At 47.5% G+C, this 23,784-nt stretch overlaps 1 protein-coding gene across 3 annotated transcripts in view; it reads right to left on the minus strand.

The window, feature by feature from the left end:
- Nucleotides 1-2,166: 2,166 nt before the first annotated feature.
- PPP2R3A (protein phosphatase 2 regulatory subunit B''alpha) overlaps nucleotides 2,167-23,784 on the minus strand; it is a 411,391-nt gene continuing 389,773 nt past the window's right edge. For all 3 annotated transcript variants that reach the window (XM_063915513.1, XM_063915514.1, XM_063915515.1), the window contains one exon: nucleotides 2,167-4,751. In XM_063915513.1, the coding sequence (XP_063771583.1) occupies nucleotides 4,655-4,751 (97 nt within the window). In that variant the 3' untranslated portion in view covers nucleotides 2,167-4,654. The remainder of the gene's footprint in view (nucleotides 4,752-23,784) is intronic.

Raw genomic sequence — 23,784 nt, forward strand, 5'->3', positions numbered from 1 at the left:
GAGTAGCTCCAGACTTACTCGGCATCTGCGATCATTTCACTGCTTGTCGTTCCTGGTTTGACGTCACAAACACACCCAGCGTTCGCCCAGACACTCCCCCGTTTCTCCGGCCACTCCGGCGTTTTTTCCGGAAACGGTAGCGTTTTTTCCCACATGCCCATAAAACGGCCTGTTTCCACCCAGTAACACCCATTTCCTGTCAATCACATTACGATCGCCTGAACGATGAAAATGCCGTGAGTAAAATTCCTAAGTGCATAGCAAATTTACTTGGCGCAGTCGCAGTGCGGACATTGCGCATGCGCATTAAGCGGAAAATCGCTGCGATGCGAAGATTTTTACCGAGCGATCAACTCGGAATGACCCCCCATATGTTCAAGGAACTGCTAACTGTGATTTTTACCTAAGCTGGCCAGCTGGAAATGTATCTTATATAAACTTTTCCTCACCAGCGGGACTGCACCCTATTAACCCAATATTACCAACTGAGTTTTACCAGACCAATATATATTGGTTAGTAAGAGTTGTGTTTTATCTTGAATATGTAATAAATGTACAATATATCTATTTTTATTACTTCTGTATTGCGCTCTTTTTTCTATTATCTTTTAGTACTTTTTTTGATAACTGCAGACTATCACATGGGAGCTGCATATTAATTACTCCAGAGGTGTTGGTATTTATTCAACTTTCGTATTTTTCGCGCCCGATAATATACCCTAATATCATTAGGGTTACCACTTGTTTTATTAAGCAGTCAGAATCAGAATAAAGGTATACAGCATATCATTTTAATTAGTAGACGCTGCTTGTACGTCCTATTACATTACCGTGCGTCTATTGTGCATTTTCGCCGAAAAAACACAAAGATTTAAGAGGACACATCTGTAACTGCACTATGCTGCAAGTCCCATTGACAGAATGTAAGTACAGCACTTAGATTCACAAGAAGCCCCCACCTGCCTCGTGCTCTCATCTGTGTCACATTCACAACATTTCCACAATTGTCTTACACATTAAAAAGCAAGTGGATATTATATATATATATATATATATATATATACACACACACACACACACACACACACACACACACACACATAATTACACACTGGCTTTGTAATCAATAATGAATGTTTTTGGCTTTGTGAGACCATCAGGATAACATACTGTACATGATAAAACTGTGCATAGTACAGTAGTCTGAGCCAGTGTTTGCAATGCTTCCTGATAAGTGTAGTTGGCTGGTATAGCACACTCTCATTGTATTTACGCATAATGTAAAGAGGATACACCAAGGAGTGCATAGTGCTTATACAGTATATCACATTAGACATGACAGATGGCAGCTCCAGTTGTGTATTATGCCCTGGGCTGCAGAGCAACATAGGGTCACATCAGACACGTTACGGTCTGATTTACTAAAATGCTATTAACTGATGCAAAACTGCACTAAACCATAGTAACCAATGAGACATTTGCTTTCATTTTGTAATGTCAATAAAATATGGCTACTGTGTTGCCACAGATTTGCACCTTTTAAGCAACGTTAGTAAATAACACGACATATTTCATATCCGCATGGGTATTATTTCAGAAAACATTTCTTCAATGCATTTTTAAACATATATGAGCCATACATAGAAACTGCTCAGGTGGTGGCTCAGCGACTGCCAATGACACTGCTCACTTGGAAGTACAGATTAACAATATCATTAACAGCACTTAATAATTGGAATTATCCAATACCTGTGAGGACAAGACCAGCCCGCAGCGGTGCTAACCAGGGAACCACTGCAACCTGAGCTGATGAAACTCTCCTGGGAAATCACTGCATTGCACCAAAACCATTGGTAAATAAGCTATAAGAACACATGACCCAGTAGGGTTTATTTAGGACCGGAGCATGTCCAATATATTGTTGTTTGTATTTATGATCACGCTTGTTTTTTTTATGTTCATGTAAAATACCTCTCCCACCTCCTTATTGGTCCTTTTTAATTTTATAAAATAGGCTCCACCCACATAAGAGGGTATTACATGGTGACATGGATTCAGTAATCGGTCTCTGTACTAATGTTACGTAGGCCTGTAATTGCAGTAACCCTGCCCCTCACTGACACGTGATGCAATCTTTATTATCATTACACAGCACAACCGCATTCATTTTGGTTCCACTCACTGTTTTTTTTTAATATATACAATACTTACAAAAGTAAAACTCTGAATTTATAGACTTGACCACAAATAGTGAAGGCACATGCTAGGAAACCTTGAAGAGAGGCAAAACGTTGGAAAGAGATAAAAACACTGGAAATAGCAGATAAGGCAGACACATAGGGGTATATTTACTAAGGTGTGTGTTTTCTAGTAGTGGAGATGTTGCCCATAGCAACCAGATTCTAGCTATTATCTTCTAGAAGCAGCAAGGTAAATGGTAAGTGGAATCTGATTGGTTGCTATGGGCAACATCTCCACTTCTAAAAGACTCACACCTTAGTAAATATACCCCATAGAGAGAGGTTCTCAGGTTAGAGCTGGCAATATACAAATCATAACATACCCTATCAGTGCCTGGTACCCAAGGAGGCAGTATTCTCCAGATGACACAGAGAAATCACTGAGCGGCTGAGCATTATGGGACACTACAATCTCTAAGGTGAGTGGCCCGTAATTGGAAGCGTCGAAATCAATACGTTCTCTACTGCAGGGTTGCACTGAACAGTAGCCTATGACTGCAGTAGAGATATGCTTTTAATTCTTATTTCCACACAACTCAACCCAGAGAGAACATAGGTGGTCATTCCAAGTTGTTCGCTCGCTAGCCGTTTTTATCAGCCGTGCAAACGCTATGCCGCCTCCCACTGGCTTAGCTTAGCAGAAGTGCGAACGAAAGGATCGCAGAACGGCTAGCTCAAAACCTACTCAGCGCGTGCGATCACTTCAGACTGTTCAGTTCCTGTTCTGACGTCACAAACACGCCCTGCGTTCGCCCAGCCACGCCTGCGTTTTTTCTGTCACGCCTGCGTTTTTCTGAACACTCCCTGAAAACAGTCAGTTTACACCCAGAAACGCCCACTTCAAGTCAATCTCTCTGCGGCCAGCATTGTGATTGAAAAGCTTCGCTAGACCCTGTGTGAAACTACATCGTTCGTTGTAATAGTACATCGCGCGTGCGCATTGCGCTGCATGCGCAGAAGTGCCGTTTTTTTTGCCTCATCGCTGCACAGCGACCGAAAGCAGCTAGCGATCAACTCGGAATGACCCCCATAGAGCGGAAATAAGTTGTGATTATATGCATAGAGGTGATGCAGATGGAATTTGCTACCGTAAGCCAGCAGCTACTGTATGGCTACCATGTGAGCTACACAGCTGTCTTCTGGGTATAATAAGTCAGATTGTCTAAAAGGCAACAAACCTTTTATAGGCCCAGGAAAAGTCTTCGGATTGGTTAAAGGCTTGCAATGGTGGCATTCTGAACGCTTCCAAGTGCATGGGGAAATGGGAAACTAACAGATGCCTCTGATGTTCTGCATGCGCAGTTACCATAGTGCTCAGCAACACATGGGACACAGGTAATGTGCTGGGAAAGTGGGTAATCGCTGCAGCATGGTGGGGTAATGTGCTTGGAACACACGTTCCATGGGTTGCGTTTTTACCAATAAAGCTTACTAAGAAATACAACATGCTGCTAACATTTTGTAGGTGTTGGTCACATTACCAGACCTGGCTCTATTTTAGTTAATAAGGTGTGAAAACAGAAAAGCGAGTGAGAGCTCAATGTCAGAGCATCGGCTGATAGACAGGTCATCCAGAGAGGACTCCCGGCAATCAGCACGTGGGGCAGTGCAGACTCATTGCGACTGCACAGAGTAAACATAGTAAAATGATAAAGCAGATAACGTATGCCTATATACATGGTAAAGCTGGTCTTTTAAATGTATGCATCTTATAATAAGCCACATTAATATGCGTGCATCACCTGAAGGGTTAATAGGGATACACAGCCAATGACTCTTCAGCACTTAACTACTAGTCCCAGAATGCTCTGCCAGCCTTGGCGATCCTCAATAATCCCCATCATTTAATTTTTACACAATAGATTCAGGTTTTGTACATATATACAGAATGTAAAAATAATTGTGAATTATACGCATAATAAGGACTAATTAAACTTTAGGATAATAAATATAAATATTTGGATTTCACCCCCCCCACCCCCCCACCCCCAAAAGAAAAAAAAGGTAAATAATTTATATTATGAGGATACTCAATTTCTTGAGATGAACTATGGTTCGGTCAATGTTTTTGGGGGGCAGTTCCTGATATAAACCTCCATGGCAGTGTACAGATATAAGGTAGGGTAACTACTAACAGGACACTTCTGTTCTCTAATGCACAGTTTAAGACATATTGCACATAAACGGCTTTTTGTTCGTTGGCCGGCTAATTTGTGCACTCCCACACACAACGCAGTAAATAAAAGCAGAATTATGCCGTATAGTGTTTTAAAAAACAACGCAATTCTTTTTCACAAAATAATCATAAAAAATATATTTATATATTATTTCCCCTGAAAAGTCTCCTTGTGACCAGGGATCAGTCCATAAATACTGGTCAGTCTGATTGTCCAGCGGAGGGTGTGCGGGCACCCTCATGCCGTGAGGTCTGAGATAACCAATTTATCCATCTTATTGTTTATTTCCGGAGCAAAGATGATTTCATCGCCTTCATAGTCATCTTCAAAAGACCTGGAGAAAGCAGAAAAAGGAGATTTATGGTAGACTCTTTCTGCGAGGTACATTGGTTCCACAGGGAAACATCGGGGTGTAGAGATGGATCTTGATCCAGGTACCAAAAGGTTAAGGGGTATATGCAATTAGCGGCGAATCGCGGCAAATTATCGCCATTTTTTAATTCTACACAATTCGACAGGTGAATTCCGGCAGGTGGCTTCCGGAATTCACCATATTCAATGAAAAACGGATTCGACAGTCCTGCGGGCGAAAAACGGCCGATTTGCCGGATTTTGCTGCGATTTAAAAAAACGGGGAAAAACCTGGAAAAAAATGGCGTGGGGTCCCCCCTCCAAAGCATAACCAGCCTCGGGCTCTTCGAGCTGGTCCTGGTTCTAAAAATGCGGGGGAAAAATTGACAGGGGATCCCCCGTATTTTTAAAACCAGCACCGGGCTCTGCGCCTGGTGCTGGTGCAAAAAATACGGGGGATAAAAAAAGAGTAGGGGTCCCCCGTATTTTATACACCAGCATCGGGCTCCACTAGCTGGACAGATAATGCCACAGCCGGGGGACACTTTTATACAGTGCCCTGCGGCCGTGGCATTAAATATCCAACTAGTCACCCCTGGCCGGGGTACCCTGGGGGAGTGGGGACCCCTTCAATCAAGGGGTCCCACCCCCAGCCACCCAAGGGCGAAGCCCGAGGCTGTCCCCCCCCATCCAAGGGCTGGGGGGGACAATTTCCCCCCGCATTTTTAGAACCAGGACCAGCTCGAAGAGCCCGAGGCTGGTTATGCTTTGGACGGGGGACCCCACGCCATTTTTTTTCTGAATTTTACCATTCCATCTAAAAAAATAATAATATATATATATATTATTTAAAAAAATATATAAATAATACTTGTGCCTCCAAAAAAGACAAACCAAGTACCTAATCCCTTCTAATATACATAGATATGCTATTATCAATAAAAAAAACAAAAAAAATTAATTTTTTTTTATTAGTTTCACCCACCAAAGTGTGGCGGATTGAAAATGTCGAATTTACTGTCTAAAAGCACTGTTGTCGAATTTCCAAACTTCAATTGAATACACTTTGGTCGAATTGCAGCACTTGTATCATTGCAGAAAAGTCGAATTTGACAAAAGTCGAATTTCAAAAAGTCGAATTTTGAAAGTCCGTTTTTTGGACGGAAAGCACTGAATTGCATTGACAATTTTTTTTTTTTGGGCGAAAAATTCCCGAAATTCGACAATTTCGGGAATTCGACCGCAATTGCATATACCCCTATAGCTTTAGCTGTCCCAGGATGCATTGGAGCCTCCTCTATAACCCTGCCTCCAGGCACTGTGAGCTCAGTTTCATTAACCAGTCCATTGCAGTAGCAGGTAAAAGGTAGATGTTAGTCACATAGAACCAAGTTCTCACGACAGGAGAAGGGACTAGCAGCTAATGCCATATAAACCCATAGAAGCTAGGTGTGTCAGGGTGGGCACCCTGTGGAACCAATGTACCTCGCAGAAAGAGATTTAACAAATGGTAAGTCTACCATAAATCTCCTTTTCTGCAGCGGGGTACATTGGTTTCCACAGGGAAACATCGGGGATGTCCTAAAGCAGTTCCTCATGGGAGGGCACGCGCCATAGCAGCAACGAGAACCCGGCGTCCAAGGGAAGCATCCTGGGAGGCGGAAGTATCAAAGGCATAAAACCTGATGAACGTGTTCACTGAGGACCACGTGGCCGTCTTGCACTTTTGTTCAGCGGACGCATCGGCGTGCCGCCCAAGAAGGTCCAACAGACCAGGTAGAACGAGTTTTGATAGCAGCAGGAGCTGGGAGTCCAGCCTGCGCATACGCTTGTGCAATAACCATTCTAATCCATCTGGCCAAGGTTTGCTTATCCACAGGCCAAATACACTAATTCACTTTGCGCTATTGTATATGGTTTACCGGCTGAAATGAGATAAGTGCAGACACTTGTCTTTAAATAATGTTGTTTTTTTAATGATAAAGTTTGCACTATCAGTGCTGATTATCCCACAGATTTAATATACCATTAAAACATAAACAGTACTCAATCAATTAATATCCTATTCTACTGCATACATTCCTACTAATTAATAAAACAGATATGTGTGACAATTCTATAAACCGTAACTGCTAATAGAGGTGGATCAGTTATCTAAAATCATAACAGTGCACTATTAGAAACTAACCACATGTAAGTTAGAAAGTTTTTTTTCTTTGGGGGGTACTTTCCTGGTTATTTAATTTAACAAATAACATTAGCGCCTAGAGACATATTCGTGGAGTTATCCACAGGCCAGCCACGTTTGTGAAACCAAAAAGAGTATCTGACCTCCTGATAGAGGCAGTACTCTCCACGTATTTACAGAGAGCCCGTACCACATCCAAAGACTGCTCTTTGGAAGACAAACCAGAAGAGATGAAGGCCGGAACCACAATCTCTTTGTTAAGGTGAAAAGATAACACCACCTTAGGTAAATAACCAGGGCGATTTCTATGAACTGCCTGGTCACGGTGAAATATCAGGAAGGGTGGATGACAAGACAAAGCGCCAAGGTCTGACACCCTCCTAGTAGAGGCGATAGCCAAGTAGGAACAGGACCTTGATCATAAGCCATTTAAGGTCCACTGACTCAAGAGGTTCAAATGGAGACTCTTGCAGGGCATTCAGGACAACAGATAGATTCCATGGAGCCACAGGAGGGACATAGGGAGGCTGAATCCATAACACACCCTGAGTGAAAGTATGAACGTCAGGAATAGACACAATTTTTCTCTGAAACCACAACGACAAGGTGGAAATAAACCTTGAGGGAGGCCAGAGTCCAACCCTTGTTGCAGAAGAGCCAGAAGTCTGGAAGTTCTGAATTTGTATGCATCGTAATTCTTATCAGCACACTAGGTGAAGTAACAATGCCAGACCCTATAATAAATCCACGCAGATGACGGTTTGCGGGCTTTCAGCATAGTTTGGATAACCGCCTCGGAGAATCCTTTTGCCCTCGGGAGTGATGCTTCAAGAGCCATGCCATCAAAGCCAGTCTGGCCAGGTCCGGGTAGACACAAGGGCCCTGAATGAGGAGGTCTGGGCATTGAGGAAGTAGAAGAGGATGAGCTATCAACAGACCCTGCAGGTCTGATCACAAATACCTTCTGGGCCACGATGGAGCGACTAGAAGTAGAATTCCTCCTTCTTGAATGAACTTCCGCAGTACCCTGGGCAGGAGTGACACTGGAGGGAACACGTAGGGCAGCCGAAAATTCCACGGAATTGCTAGTGCATCCACGAACGCTGCTTGAGGATCCCTTGTTCTTGATCTGAAGACCGGGACTTTGTAATTGTGTTGAGACGCCATCAGGTCTACATCTGGTAGACCACACTTGTCCACTAGGAGTTGAAAGACTTCCTGATGAAGACTCCACTCTCCGGCATGCACGTCCTGACGACTGAGCGATATTGCTGGCAGATGGCGTTCCGCCCAATGAAGGATTTTTGATACTTCCATCATTGCCATGTGGCTTCGAGCTCCTCCTTGATGGTTTATGTATGCCACCGTGGTGGCGTGGTCTGACCGTACTCGAACAGGCCTGTTCTGTAACAGAGGCAGGGCAAGAGACAAAGCATTGAACACTGGCCGCAATTCCAGAATGTTTATCGGAATGAGCGATTCCTCTTTGGTCCACCGACCCTGGAAGGAGTGTTGCTCCAACACCGCGCCCCAACCCCTCAGATTGGAATCCGTAGTCAGTAGGACCCAGTCGAGGATCCAGAAGGGACGGCCCCTGCTTAACTGCTGGTCCTGTAGCCACCAGGTCAGCGATAAACTAACCTCCGGAGTAAAGGAGATCATGTGAGACCTGATCCGATGAGATAGGCTGTCCCACTTGGAAAGAATTAACCTCTGCAGAGGGCGGGAATGAAATTGAGCGTACTCCACCAATTCGAAAGCCAACTCCATGAGGCCTAGTACTTGCATCTCCAGGTGTATCAACACTCTGGGCGAGAGAGGAAGTGTCTGATCCTGTCCTGAAGTTTCAGGACCTTCTCTGGAAACAGAAACAGCCGTGGACTCTGTGTGTTCAGGAGTGCCCCCATGGTGCACCATGCTCCGAGCAGGGACCAGCGAGGACTTCTTTCAGTTGATTAGCCACCCGTGGGCTTGTAGGAAGTTTACAGTCAGTTGTAGATGACTGAGGAGGACATCGTGGGAGTTTTCCAGAATCAGCAAGTCATCCAGATACGGCAGGATCCTGACTCCCTGGCGACAAAGATGAGCCGTCATCACGGCCATAACCTTGGTGAAGATCCGAGGGGTCGTTGCCAGTCCAAACGGCAGAGCCTGGAATTGATAGTGGAGGTTGCCAATAGCAAACCGCAGGTACTGCTGATGCGATGTGGCAAAAGGTATATGCAGGTAAGCATCCTGTATATCAGGGGACACCATATAGTCTCCGAATTCCATGGCCAGTACAACTGAGCGCAATGTTTCCATATGGAAGTTGGACACTCTCACAAACTTGTTCAATGATTTGAGGTTGAGAATAAGCCGGAAAGACCCATTGGGTTTCAGGACTAGAAACAGGGTCGAGTAGTATCCTCTGCCTCTCTGGGACAGAGGTACCGACACCGCCACTCCTGTATCCAGGAGTGAACGCACAACCAGTTGTAGAGCTTGCGCCTTCAACGGATCCAAAGGGATAACCGTGGTACAAAACTGGCAGGGGGGGGGCGCCTCTTGAAAGAGACTGCGTACCGGTGAGAAACAACTTCTCACACCCATGCGTCTGAAGTGGTCATTAACCAGACCTGGGTGAATCGCAGAGGTCGGCCTCCCACCCAGGGGTCCCCCAGGGGGAGGCCCGCCCAGTCATGCAGCAGGCGTGTCGTGTTTAGAAACAGGCTGACGGGTGGCCCAGGATTGTTTTGTCTTGGGCTTAGTGGTTTTGGGAGTACGAGATTGTCTCAGGAATGCCTGACCTTTTGCTTTCCCTTGAGGCCGAAAGGAGCGAAAAGTGGTACCTTTTGCATTCTGTGCAGAAGGATTAGTATTCGGGAGAAAGGCAGCCTTAGCAGCTGCTAAGTCAGTCACAATGTTATTGAGATCTTCCCCAAATAGGATGTCTCCCTTAAAAGGGAGTACCCTCCAAGGTCTTTTTGGAGTCCAGGTCCACCATCCACGATCTCAACCACAGAATACGGCAAGCCAGAATGGATGTAGTCGATGCCTTGGCCGCCAACACACCTGCCTCAGAGGACGCCTCCTGAATGTAGTAGGCGGTGGTGGTAATATGAGACAGGTATTGTCTGGCAGTGTCAGATATATCCTGAGGCAGCTCTTCCTCTATTGCCTGAACCCATGCTTCAATACCTTTTGCAGCCTAGGAGGCTGCTATAGTGGATCTATGTACAGCACCTGTAAGGGAGTAAATAGACTTCAAGAAACCCTCCACACGCTTATCTGTCGGTTCGTTCAGCGAGGCGATAGTGGTGACAGGCAGAGTAGATGACACGACGAGACGAGTGACATGGGAATCCACCAGCGGTAAATTTTCCCACTTGTTGTTACACAACTCAGAAGGGAGAGGATAGTGAGCTGCCATCTTTTTATTTAGGGAAAATGTCTTTGCTGGAAATGCCCAGGGTTCTTGATGTATGTCTACTAAATGGTCAGAATGTGGTAATAATGTTTTAGTTACCTTCTGACGTTTAAACTTATCAGGTTTCTTAGACACCGTAGTGGAATCCTCATCATTATCAGTGAGCTGTAGGATTTGCTTAATAGCAACCACTAAGTCAGGGACATTAACCTGAATAGTAGATTCCTCGTCAGAAGCAGCTGTATCAGTGTCTGGCGGGGCAGTATACTCCCAATCCTCATCAGAAGAATCTTCTGAGAGATTAGTGGATTGTGAGGAGGAAGAGGTCCGCTTAGATGACCCCGTGACACAAATGTGACTTGGGGCAGTTTTATGTCTAACCAAGGATTGATTCAATTGCCGCAACTGGGTAAACAAATTATCCACGTAGTACACAGACCGTCATACAAAGCTTCCCCCTCAGGCAAATCCCTGGCGCATGCACTGCATGATACAGGAGCATCCGTGGATTTCCCGCCCTTTTTGCTAGACATTTTCAGTGAATGTGACCACAGAGCGTACGAGTACGATACAGCCAGACAGAGTACAATACCTGCAAATAAATCCCCTAGTATGTCGTACACAGTACAGAACACCAGCGAATAAATCCGGTATTATGTGACTGAGTACACAGTAGAATACACTTAACAGTAAATACTGTGAAGCACTATATATGAGACCCAGACTCACCTAGTCCCTTAGGGTACAGAACACAGTGATCGCTAAAGCTGGGATACACAAAGTGAAATCCGCACAGCAGATACAGGCACACACAGTCACAGTGACAATGCAGATAATTATTTTAGGAAGACAATAAAACTGCACTGGACCAATATATATATATATATATATATATATATATATATACATACATACATACATACATACATACATACATACATACATACATACATACATACACACACATATATATATATATATATATATATATATATGTATATATATATATATATAAACACACACACACACACACATATATGTAAAATAAGATTTTACTTACCGGTAAATCTATTTCTCGTAGTCCGTAGTGGATGCTGGGGACTCCGTAAGGACCATGGGGAATAGACGGGCTCCTTAGGAGACAGGGCACTTTAAGAAAGAATTTGGATACTGGTGTGCTCTGGCTCCTCCCTCTATGTCCCTCCTACAGACCTCAGTTAGAGAAACTGTGCCCGGAAGAGCTGACAGTACAAGGAAAGGATTTTGGAATCCAGGGCAAGACTCATACCAGTCACACCAATCACACCGTATAACTTGTGATAAACTTACCCAGTTAACAGTATGAACAACAACGGAGCATCAGATCAACCCTGATGCAACCATAACATAACCCTTATTTAAGCAATAACTATATACAAGTATTGCAGAAGAAGTCCGCACTTGGGACGGGCGCCCAGCATCCACTACGGACTACGAGAAATAGATTTACCGGTAAGTAAAATCTTATTTTCTCTAATGTCCTAGTGGATGCTGGGGACTCCGTAAGGACCATAGGGATTATACCAAAGCTCCCAAACGGGCGGGAGAGTGCGGATGACTCTGCAGCACCGAATGAGCAAACACAAGGTCCTCCTCAGCCAGGGTATCAAACTTGTAGAACTTTGCAAAAGTGTTTGAACCTGACCAAGTAGCCGCTCGGCAAAGCTGTAATGCCGAGACCCCTCGGGCAGCCGCCCAAGAAGAACCTACCTTCCTAGTGGAATGGGCCTTAACTGATTTAGGCAGCGGCAATCCAGCCGCAGAATGAGCCTGCTGAATCGTGTTACAGATCCAGCGAGCAATAGTTTGCTTTGAAGCAGGCGCCCCAAGCTTGTTGGAAGCATACAGGATAAACAAAGATTCTGTTTTCCTGACCTTAGCCGTTCTGGCTACATAAACCTTCAAAGCCCCGACTACATCCAGTGACTCGGAATCCTCCAAGTCAGTAGTAGCCACAGGTTGGTTTATATGAAATGATGAAACCACTTTCGGCATAAATTGTGGGCGGGTCCGCAATTCTGCTCTATCCGCATGGAAAACCAGATAAGGGCTTTTATGTGACAAAACCGCCAATTCTGACACACGCCTAGCCGAAGCCAAGGCTAATAGCATGACCACCTTCCACGTGAGATATTTTACTTCCACCGTTTTGAGTGGTTCAAACCAGTGTGATTTCAGGAAACTCAACACCACGTTAAGATCCCAAGGTGCCACTGGAGGCACAAAAGGGGGCTGAATATGCAGCACTCCCTTTACAAACGTCTGAACTTCAGGTAGAGAAGACAGTTCTTTTTGAAAGAAAATGGATAAGGCTGAAATCTGAACCTTAATGAAACCCAATTTAAGGCCCAAAGTAACTCCCGACTGTAGGAAGTGAAGGAAAAGGCCCAGCTGGAATTCCTCCGTAGGGGCATTCCTGGCTTCACACCAAGCCACATATTTTCGCCATATACGGTGATAATGTTGAGCCGTCACATCCCTCCCAGCCTCTATCAGCGTAGGAATGACCTCATCCGGAATGCCTTTTTCTGCTAGGATCCGGCGTTCAACCGCCATGCCGTCAAACGCAGCCGCGGTAAGTCTTGGAACAGACAGGGCCCCTGTTGCAACAAGTCCCGTCTTAGAGGCAGAGGCCATGGGTCCTCTGTGATCATTTCTTGCAGCTCTGGATACCAAGTCCTTCTTGGCCAATCCGGAACAATGAGTATTGTTCTCACTCCTCTTCCTCTTATGATTCTCAGCACCTTGGGTATGAGAGGAAGAGGAGGAAATACATAGACCGACTGGAACACCCACGGTGTCACTAGTGCGTCTACAGCTATCGCCTGAGGGTCTCTTGACCTGGCGCAATACCTCTGTAGCTTTTTGTTGAGGCGGGATGCCATCATGTCCACCTGTGGCAGTTCCCACCGACTTGCAATCTGCATGAAGACTTCTTGATGAATTCCCCACTCTCCCGGGTGGAGGTCGTGCCTGCTGAGGAAGTCCGCTTCCCAGTTGTCCACTCCCGGAATGAACACCGCTGACAGTGCGCTTACGTGACTCTCCGCCCAGCGAAGAATTCTGGTGGCTTCTACCATCGCCACCCTGCTCCTTGTGCCGCCTTGGCGGTTTACATGAGCCACTGCGGTGATATTTTCTGACTGAATCAGAACCGGTTGGTCGCGAAGCAGGGACTCCGCTTGACGTAGGGCGTTGTACATGGCCCTTAGTTCCAGGATGTTGATGTGAAGGCAAGTCTCCTGACTTGACCACAGCCCTTGGAAATTTCTTCCCTGTGTGACTGCCCCCCACCCTCGGAGGCTTGCATCCATGGTCACCAGGACCCAGTCCTGAATGCCGAATCTGCGACCTTCGAGAAGGTGAGCACTCTGCAGCCACCACAGGAGAGACACTCTGGCCCTGGGGGATAGGGTGATTAACCGATGCATCTGAAGATGTGATCCGGACCACTTGTCCAGTAAGTCCCATTGGAAGGTCCTCGCATGGAACCTGCCGAAGGGAATGGTCTCGTATGATGTCACCATCCTTCCCAGGACTCGAGTGCAGTGATGCACTGACACCTGTTATGGTTTTAATAGATTCCTGACCAGTGCCACGAGCTCCTGAGCTCTCTCTATCGGGAGATAACCCCTTTCCTGGTCTGTGTCTAGGATCATGCCTAGGAGAGGCAGATGAGCTGTAGGAACCAACTGCGACTTTGGAATACATAGAATCCAGCCGTGTTGCCGTTACACTTCCAGAGAAAGTGATACGCTGTTCAGCAACTGCTCTCTTGATCTCGCTTTTATGAAGAGATCGTCCAAGTACGTGATAATAGTGACACCTTGCTTCCGCAGGAGCACCATCCTTTCCGCCATTACCTTGGTGAATATTCTCGGGGCCGTGGAGAGACCAAACGGCAACGTCTGAAATTGGTAATGACAATCCCGTACCGCAATTCTGAGGTACGCCTGATGAGGTGGATAAATGGGGACATGAAGGTATGCATCCTTTATGCCCAGAGTCACCATAAAATCTCCCCCTTTCAGGCTTGCAATGACCGCTCTTAGCGATTCCATCTTGAACTTGAACCTTTTCAGGTATATGTTCAGGGATTTTAAATTCAATATGGGTCTGGCCGAACCGTCTGGTTTCGGGACTACAACATGGTCGAATAATAACCCCCTCCTTGTTGAAGGAGGGGAACCTTGACCACCACCTGTTGAAGATACAATTTGTGAATTGCAGTTAACACTGTTTCCCTCTCGTGGGGGGAAGCCGGCAGGGCCGTCGGTGAGGGGTATCTTCTCAAAGTCCAGCTTGTATCCCTGAGACACAATATCTATTGCCCAGGGATCTAACAGGGAGTGAACCCATTTGTGGCTGAACTTACGAAGGCGTGCCCCCACCGGGCCTAGCTCCGCCTGTGGAGCCCCAGCGACATGCAGTGGATTTTGTAGAGGCCGGGGAGGACTTCTGTTCCTGGGAACTAGCTGTGTTGTGCAGCTTCTTTCCTCTGCCCCCGCCTCTGGCAAGAAAGGGCGCACCTCAGACTTTCTTGCTTCTTTGTTCGAAAGGCTGCATTTGATAATGTCGTGCTTTCCTAGGCTGTGCAGGAATATAAGGCAAAATATCAGAATTACCAGCTATAGCTGTGGAGACCAGGTCCGAGAACCCTTCTCCACACAATCCTCAGCCTTCCATATGCCTCTTAAGTCAGCATCATCTGTCCATTGCATATTCTACAGGACACGTCAAGCAGAAATCGACATAGCTTTGACTCTAGGACCCAGTATACTCATGTCTCTTTGGGCATGTTTTATATATATATATCTCTTAAGACAGCATCTTTAATATATATATATATATATATATATATATATATCTCTCTATATATCTCTATATATACATATATATATATACACATACTAGGGTCTCAATCTCTGCTGATAAGGTACCTGTCCACGCTGCCACAGCGCTATAAACCCATGCCGACACAATCGCCGGTCTGAGTAGTGTACCAGAATGTGCACGCTATCTGCAGGATCCCTGAGAATAGCTGTTACGTCAGGGCTACCTTTTGGGCAAACGTGACACCCTAGGGGAAGATTCCCATCATATCCTGGCCCTACTGGGGAAAGGATACTGCCTGAGAATTCTTTGTGGGAAACTGCAGTCTCTTGTCTGGAGATTCCCGCTCTTTTTATCATGAGAGGAGGGAAATTTACCTCAGCTTTCTTCACCCTCGTGTCAGGGACAGATGAGTCATCAGTGATATGCAAATCATCTTTTATTACAATAATCATATATTGAATACTTTTCTGCCATTTTGGCTGTAACTTTGCATTATCGTAGTCGACACTGGAGTCAAACTCTGTGTCGATATCAGTGTCTATTATTTTGGATAGTGAGCATTGAGAGACTCTGAAGGTCTCTGTGACATAGGGACAGACATGGGTATATTTCCGTTCTGTTCTCTAATCTTTTGTGCAATAAATTCACCTTAGCACTTAATTACACATATCCAAACAGGTGTCGGCGTTGACGACGGAGACACCCTCTCACACACATATTTGCTCCATCTCCTCCTTAGGGGAGCCTTTTACCTCAGACATGTCGACACACACGTACCAACACACCACACACTCAGGGAATGCTCATCTGAAGACAATTCCCCCATAAGGCCCTTTGGAGAGACAGAGAGAGAGTATGCCAGCACACACCCCAGCGCTATTAACCCAGGAATAACACAGTAACTTAATGTTAACCCAGTAGCTGCTGTTTATATTGATTTTTGCGCCTAATTATATGCCCCCACTCTCTTTTTACCCTCTTCTACCGTGTAACTGCAGGGGAGAGACTGGGGAGCTTCCTCTCAGCGGTGCTGTGGAGAAAAAACATGGCGCTGGTGAGTGCTGAAGAAGAAGCCCCGCCCCCTCAGCGGTGGGCTTCTGTCCCGCGTTTCTGTGTAAAAATATGGCGGGGGCCCATGCATATATACAGTGCCCAACTGTATATATGCCCACTTTTGCCAAGAGGTCTCTAATTGCTGCCCAGGGTGCCCCCCCCCCCCCCCCCTGCGCCCTGCACCCTACAGTGAACGGAGTATGTGGGTTTAGTGTGGGAGCAATGGCGCACAGCTGCAGTGCTGTGCGCTACCTCATATGAAGACTGGAGTCTTCTGCCGCCGATTTCGAAGTCTTCTTGCTTCTGTCACCGGCTTCTGTCTTCCGGCTCTGCGAGGGGGACGGCGGCGCGGCTCCGGGATCGGACGACCAAGGGTGCGATCCTGTGTTCGATCCCTCTGGAGCTAATGGTGTCCAGTAGCCTAAGAAGCAGGACCTATCTTCAGTGAGTAGGGCTGCTTCTCTCCTCTCAGTCCCACGTAGCAGTGAGCCTGTTGCCAGCAGATCTCTCTGAAAATAAAAAAACCTAACAAAATACTTTCTTTTTAGCAAGCTCAGGAGAGCTCACTAAGTAGCACCCAGCTCGTCCGGGCACAGATTCAAACTGAGGTCTGGAGGAGGGACATAGAGGGAGGAGCCAGAGCACACCAGTATCCAAATTCTTTCTTAAAATGCTCTGTCTCCTGCGGAGCCCGTCTATTCCCCATGGTCCTTACGGAGTCCCCAGCATCCACTAGGACGTTAGAGAAATATAAATAAAACAATGCAGACCGGATGTATATATCAGAATACTCGTACAATACATTCTGGCACAGGTACACTTGTTCTTAACTAACGCCGTCTTGTTATTGACATGTAGAATACTTAAGTGTCTGTAAAATCACGGCGCTGATGTACAGGCAGCTTCACAGAGGAGACCTTGCCCTGCAGTCCCGGAGACCAGTCGCAGCTACTGTGAGAAGATGGTGCCCAGCGTCTCAGTCAGGGAGTGAGGGAGAGTGTGAGGCAGCTCCAGGGTGGGAACACCAGCAGTAGATGGCGGCCGGAGCTGGGGGAGGGGCTACAAATCAAGCGCCTTCTCCCCTATGCTGGTCTTCACCACCTAGTACTATGGAGTCTTAATAAAGTGTATATTAATATATCCGACCTGTACTCCTATGCCCTGCTGTTACAGTGTCCACGCCAGCGTCGCAGTCCATCTCCTTAGACTGCAACTGGAACGCAATTTAATGGCGGGTCCCGCCTGAGGGACCCTCTTACCTCCTCCATTCTGTAGCAGCCACGCAAACCAGGAGAACGCTGCCGTCATGTGCCCAACGCCGGAGCGTCCCCGCCGCAAGTACCCGGGAACAGAGCCAGTGAAAGTATGCGGCACCACCGGGGAGGTGACGGAGCCGCAGCACAGAATGTCACCCTGGCATGTAAGTGCTGCGGCCCTTGAAGTCTTCAAGTAAAAGCTTTTTCAGGGCTGCCCAGTGCAGCCCCCGTTACGTGACCTGTTTCTGCAGGCACCAACTCGAAACTGAGCTCACAGTGCCTGGAGGCGGGGTTATAGAGGAGTCCCCAATGCATCCTGGGACAGTCTAAAGCTTTAGTCTGTTGGTGCCTGGATCAAGATCCATCTCTATACCCCGATGTTTCCCTGTGGAACCAATGTACCCCGCTGCAGAAAAAATAAGATTTTACTCACCAGTAAATCTATTTCTCATAGTCCGTAGTGGATGCTGGGAACTCCGTAAGGACCATGGGGAATAGCGGGCTCCGCAGGAGACTGGGCACTCTAAAGAAAGATTTAGTACTATCTGGTGTGCACTGGCTCCTCCCTCTATGCCCCTCCTCCAGACCTCAGTTAAGGAAACTGTGCCCGGAAGAGCAGACATTATAAGGAAAGGATTTTGGAATCCCGGGTAAGACTCATACCAGCCACACCAATCACACCGAATAACTTGTGATAACATACCCAGTCAACAGTATGAACAACAACAGGGCATCAACAATGGATGCCAACATAACATAACCCATTATTAAGCAATAACTATGCACACGTATTGCAGAAAGTCCGCACTAGGGACGGGCGCCCAGCATCCACTACGGACTATGAGAAATAGATTTACCGGTGAGTAAAATCTTATTTTCTCTAACGTCCTAGTGGATGCTGGGAACTCCGTAAGGACCATGGGGATTATACCAAAGCTCCCAAACGGGCGGGAGAGTGCGGATGACTCTGCAGCACCGAATGGGCAAACTCAAGGTCCTCCTCAGCCAGGGTATCAAACTTGTAGAATTTTGCAAATGTGTTTGAACCCGACCAAGTAGCAGCTCGGCAAAGCTGTAAAGCCGAGACCCCTCGGGCAGCCGCCCAAGAAGAGCCCACCTACCTTGTGGAATGGGCTTTCACTGATTTTGGATGCGGCAATCCAGCCGCAGAATGAGCCTGCTGAATCGTGTTACAGATCCAGCGGGCAACGGTTTGCTTTGAAGCAGGAGCCCCCAACTTGTTGGGGGCATATAGGATAAACAGCGAGTCAGTTTTCCTGACTCCAGCCGTTCTGGCTACATAAATCTTCAAAGCCCTGACTACATCCAGTAACCTGGAATCCTCCAAGTCACGAATAGCCGCAGGCACCACAATAGGTTGGTTCAAATGAAAAGATGACACCACCTTTGGCAGAAATTGGGGACGAGTCCGCAATTCTGCCCTGTCCATATGAAAAACCAGATAGGGGCTTTTACATGACAAAGCCGCCAATTCTGACACACGCCTAGCCGAAGCTAAGGCCAATAGCATGACCACCTTCCACGTGAGATACTTTAGCTCCACGGTCTTAAGTGGTTCAAACCAGTGGGATTTTAGGAAACCCAACACCACGTTGAGATCCCAAGGTGCCACTGGTGGCACAAAAGGGGGCTGAATATGCAGCACTCCCTTAAACAAACGTCTGAACTTCAGGAAGAGACGACAGTTCCTTTTGAAAAAAAATCTGGACCTTTATGGATCCCAACTTCAAGCCCATAGTCACTCCAGACTGTAGAAAGTGCAGAAATCTGCCCAGTTGGAATTCCTCTGTAGGGGCCTTCCTGGCCTCACACCAAGCCACATATTTTCGCCATATGCGGTGATAATGCTTTGCTGTCACGTCCTTCCTAGCCTTTATCAGCGTAGGAATAACTTCCTCCGGAATGCCTTTTTCCGCTAGGATCCGGCGTTCAACCGCCATGCCGTCAAACGCAGCCGCGGTAAGTCTTGGAACAGGCAGAGCCCCTGTTGCAACAGGTCCTGTCTGAGAGGCAGAGGCCATGGGTCCTCTGTGAGCATTTCTTGCAGTTCCGGGTACCAAGGCCTTCTTGGCCAATCCGGAACAATGAGTATTGTTCTCACTCCTCTACTTCTTACGATTCTCAGCACCCTGGGTATGAGAGGAAGAGGAGGAAATGCATAGACCGACTGGAACACCCACGGTGTTACCAGGGCGTCTACAGCTATCGCCTGAGGGTCTCTTGACCTGGCGCAATACCGTTGTAGCTTTTTGTTGAGACGGGACGCCATCATGTCTACCTGTGGCAGTTCCCATCGATTTGTAATCTGAATGAAGACTTCTTGATGAAGTCCCCACTCTCCTGGGTGAAGGTCGTGCCTGCTGAGGAAGTCTGCTTCCCAGTTGTCCACCCCCGGAATGAACACTGCTGACAGTGCTTGCACGTGATTCTCCGCCCACCGAAGAATCCTGGTGGCTTCCGCCATCGCGACTCTGCTTCTTGTTTCGCCCTGGCGGTTTACATGAGCCACCGCGGTGATGTTGTCTAACTGAATCAGCACCGGTTGGTTGCGAAGCAGGGGCTCCGCTTGACTCAGGGCGTTGAATATGGCCCTTAGTTCCAAAATATTTATGTGCATACAAGCCTCCTGACTTGACCACAACCCTTGGAAGTTTCTCCCCTGAGTGACTGCCCCCCACCCTCGGAGGCTCGCATCCGTGGTCACCAGGATCCAGTCCTGTATGCCGAACCTGCGGCCCTCGAGAAGGTGAGCATTCTGCAGCCACCACAGAAGAGACACCCTGGCCCTGGGGGACAGGGTGATCAGCCGCTGCATCTGAAGATGCGATCCGGACCATTTGTCCAACAGATCCCATTGAAAGATCCTCGCATGGAACCTGCCGAAGGGAATGGCTTCGTACGATGCCACCATCTTTCCCAGGACTCGCGTGCAGTGATGCACCGACACCTGTTTCGGTTTTAAGAGGTCTCTGACTAGAGTCACAAGCTCCTGAGCCTTCTCCGTCGGGAGAAACACCTTCTTCTGGTCTGTGTCCAGAATCATGCCCAGAAAGGGCAGACGCGTCGTAGGAATCAGCTGCGACTTTGGGATATTCAGAATCCAGCCATGCTGTTGCAACACTTCCTGAGAGTGCGCTACGCTGATCTGCAACTGCTCCCTCGACCTCGCCTTTATGAGGAGATCGTCCAAGTATGGGATAACTGTGACTCCTTGCTTTCTCAGGATCACCATAATTTCTGCCATTACCTTGGTAAATATTCTCGGTGCCGTGGAGAGCCCAAACGGCAACGTCTGGAATTGGTAATGACAGTTCTGTACCACAAATCTGAGGTACTCCTGATGAGGCGGATAAATGGGGACATGCAAGTAAGCATCCTTGATGTCCAGAGACACCATAAAATCCCCCTCTTCCAGGCTTGCAATGACCGCTCTGAGCGATTCCATTTTGAACTTGAATCTTTTCAGATAAATGTTCAGGGACTTTAAATTTAATATAGGTCTGACCGAACCGTCCGGTTTCGGTACCACAAACATTGTGGAATAGTATCCCTTTCCCTGTTGAAGAAGGGGAACCTTTACCACCACCTGCTGGAGAAATAGCTTGTGAATTGCCGCTACCACTACTTCCCTTTCTATGGGGGAAGCTGGCAGGGCCGATTTTAGGTAACGTTGAGGGGGCATCACCTCGAATTCCAGCTTGTATCCCTGAGACACAATCTGTATAGCCCAGGGATCCACCTGTGAGCGAACCCACTGGTGGCTGAAATGTCGGAGACGCGCCCCCACCGCTCCTGGCTCCACCCGCGGAGCCCCAGCGTCATGCGGTGGTTTTATTGGAAGCCGGGGAGGACTTCTGTTCCTGGGAACTAGCTGTAAGGTGCAGCTTTTTTCCTCTACCCCTGCCTCTAGCAAGAAAGGAAGCACCTCTGACCTTCTTGCTTCTTTGTGCGCGAAAGGACTGCATTTGGTAATACGGTGCTTTCTTAGGTTGTGAGGGAATATATGGCAAAAAGTTTGACTTCCCAGCAGTAGCTGTGGAAACCAGGTCCGAGAGACCGTCCCCAAACAATTCCTCACCCTTGTAAGGTAACACCTCCATGTGTTTTTTGGAGTCGGCATCACCTGTCCACTGCCGAGTCCACAGGACCCTCCTGGCAGAAATTGACATTGCATTAATTCTAGAGCCCAGTAGGCAAATGTCCCTCTGGGCATCCCTCATATATAGGACAGTGTCTTTTATATGCCCCAGGGTCAGCATAATGGTATCCCTGTCCAAGGTATCCATTTCCTCAGACAGATTATCTGTCCACGCTGCTACAGCACTACACATCCACGCCGACGCAATTGCCGGCCTCAGTAGAGTCCCTGAATGTGTATAAACAGATTTCAGGATACTTTCCTGCTTTCTATCTGCAGGATCCTTTAGGGTGGCCGTATCCTGCGACGGCAGGGCCACCTTCTTAGCTAAGCGTGTGAGAGCTTTATCTACCCTAGGGGAGGATTCCCAGCGCATCCTGTCCGTTGGCGGGAAAGGGTACGCCATAAGTAACCTTTTGGAAAACAGCACTTTCCTATCGGGGGAATCCCACGCTCTTTCACATAACTCATTTAACTCATGTGAAGGGGGAAAAGTCACCTCTTGCTTTTTCTCCCCATACATATAAACCCTATTGTCAGGGACAGGGTTTACCTCTGATATGTGTAAAACATCCTTCATCGCTATAATCATGTAGCGTATAGCTTTTGTCATTTTCGGTTGCAATTTTGCATCATCGTCGTCGACACTGGAGTCAGAATCCGTGTCGACATCAGTGTCAACCAATTTGGATAGTGGACGCTTTTGAGACCCTGAGGGCCTCTGCGCTATAGGATCAGGCATGGGTTGAGACCCTGACTGGCCCGAGGTATCAGCTTTATCCAACCTTTTATGTAAGGAGTTTACATTATCATTTAACACCTTCCACATATCCATCCAATCAGTGTCGGCACCGTCGGCGGCGACACGTCAGTCAACTGCACTTGCTCTGCCTCCACATAGCCCTCCTCGTCAAACATGTCGACACACGCGTACCGACACACCACACACACAGGGGAAGCTCTAAATGAGGACAGGACCCCCACAAGGCCCTTTGAAGAGACAGAGAGAGAGTATGCCAGCACACACCCCAGCGCTATATGACCCAGGAATTACACAGTAACTTAGTGTTTACCCAGTAACTGCTGTATTATGATTAATGCGCCTAATTTATGTGCCCCCCCTCTCTTTTTCACCCCTCTACCGTGATTCTGCAGGGGAGAGCCCGGGGAGCTTCCTCTCAGCGGAGCTGTGGCAGGAAAATGGCGCTGGTGAGTGCTGAGGACGAAGGCCCCGCCCCCTCAGCGGCGGGCTTCTGTCCTGCGATTTTCTGTAAAATAAATGGCGGGGGCTCATGCATATAACAGTGTCCCACTGTCTATATGCAGTTTTCGCCAGGAGGTATCAATTGCTGTCCAGGGCGCCCCCCCCTGCGCCCTGCACCCTACAGTGACCGGAGTGTGTGGGTTAGTGTGGGAGCAATGGCGCACAGCTGCAGTGCTGTGCGCTACCTCATGTGAAGACAGGAGTCTTCTGCCGCCGATTTCGATGTCTTCTCCGCTTCTGCCGGCTTCTGTCTTCTGGGTCTGCGAGGGGGACGGTAGCGCGGCTCCGGGAACGGACGACAAGGTCAGGTCCTGTGTTCGATCACTCTGGAGCTAATGGTGTCCAGTAGCCTAAGAAGCACAACCTAGCCGCAGTTAGTAGGTTTGCTTCTCTCCCCTCAGTCCCACGTAGCAGAGAGTCTGTTGCCAGCAGAAACTCTCTGAAAATAAAAAACCTAACTAAAATACTTTCTTATTAGCAAGCTCAGGAGAGCTCACTAAAATGCACCCAGCTCTGTCCGGGCACAGATTCTAACTGAGGTCTGGAGGAGGGGCATAGAGGGAGGAGCCAGTGCACACCAGTAGTACTAAATCTTTCTTAGAGTGCCCAGTCTCCTGCGGAGCCCGTCTATTCCCCATGGTCCTTACGGAGTTCCCAGCATCCACTAGGACGTTAGAGAAATAGGTTTGCTTTTGGAATGTTGGCTGTAACGGTAACAACATTCCTCCCTATTGCAATGCTGTATATCTGCCCAGAAGAAATTCTATGAGATCATATGGAAAACTATATTGTTAGATGGAGCTAGAGAAAAC

Source organism: Pseudophryne corroboree, chromosome 4, assembly GCF_028390025.1.
Source record: "Pseudophryne corroboree isolate aPseCor3 chromosome 4, aPseCor3.hap2, whole genome shotgun sequence".
NCBI classification, from domain to species: Eukaryota; Metazoa; Chordata; class Amphibia; order Anura; family Myobatrachidae; genus Pseudophryne; species Pseudophryne corroboree.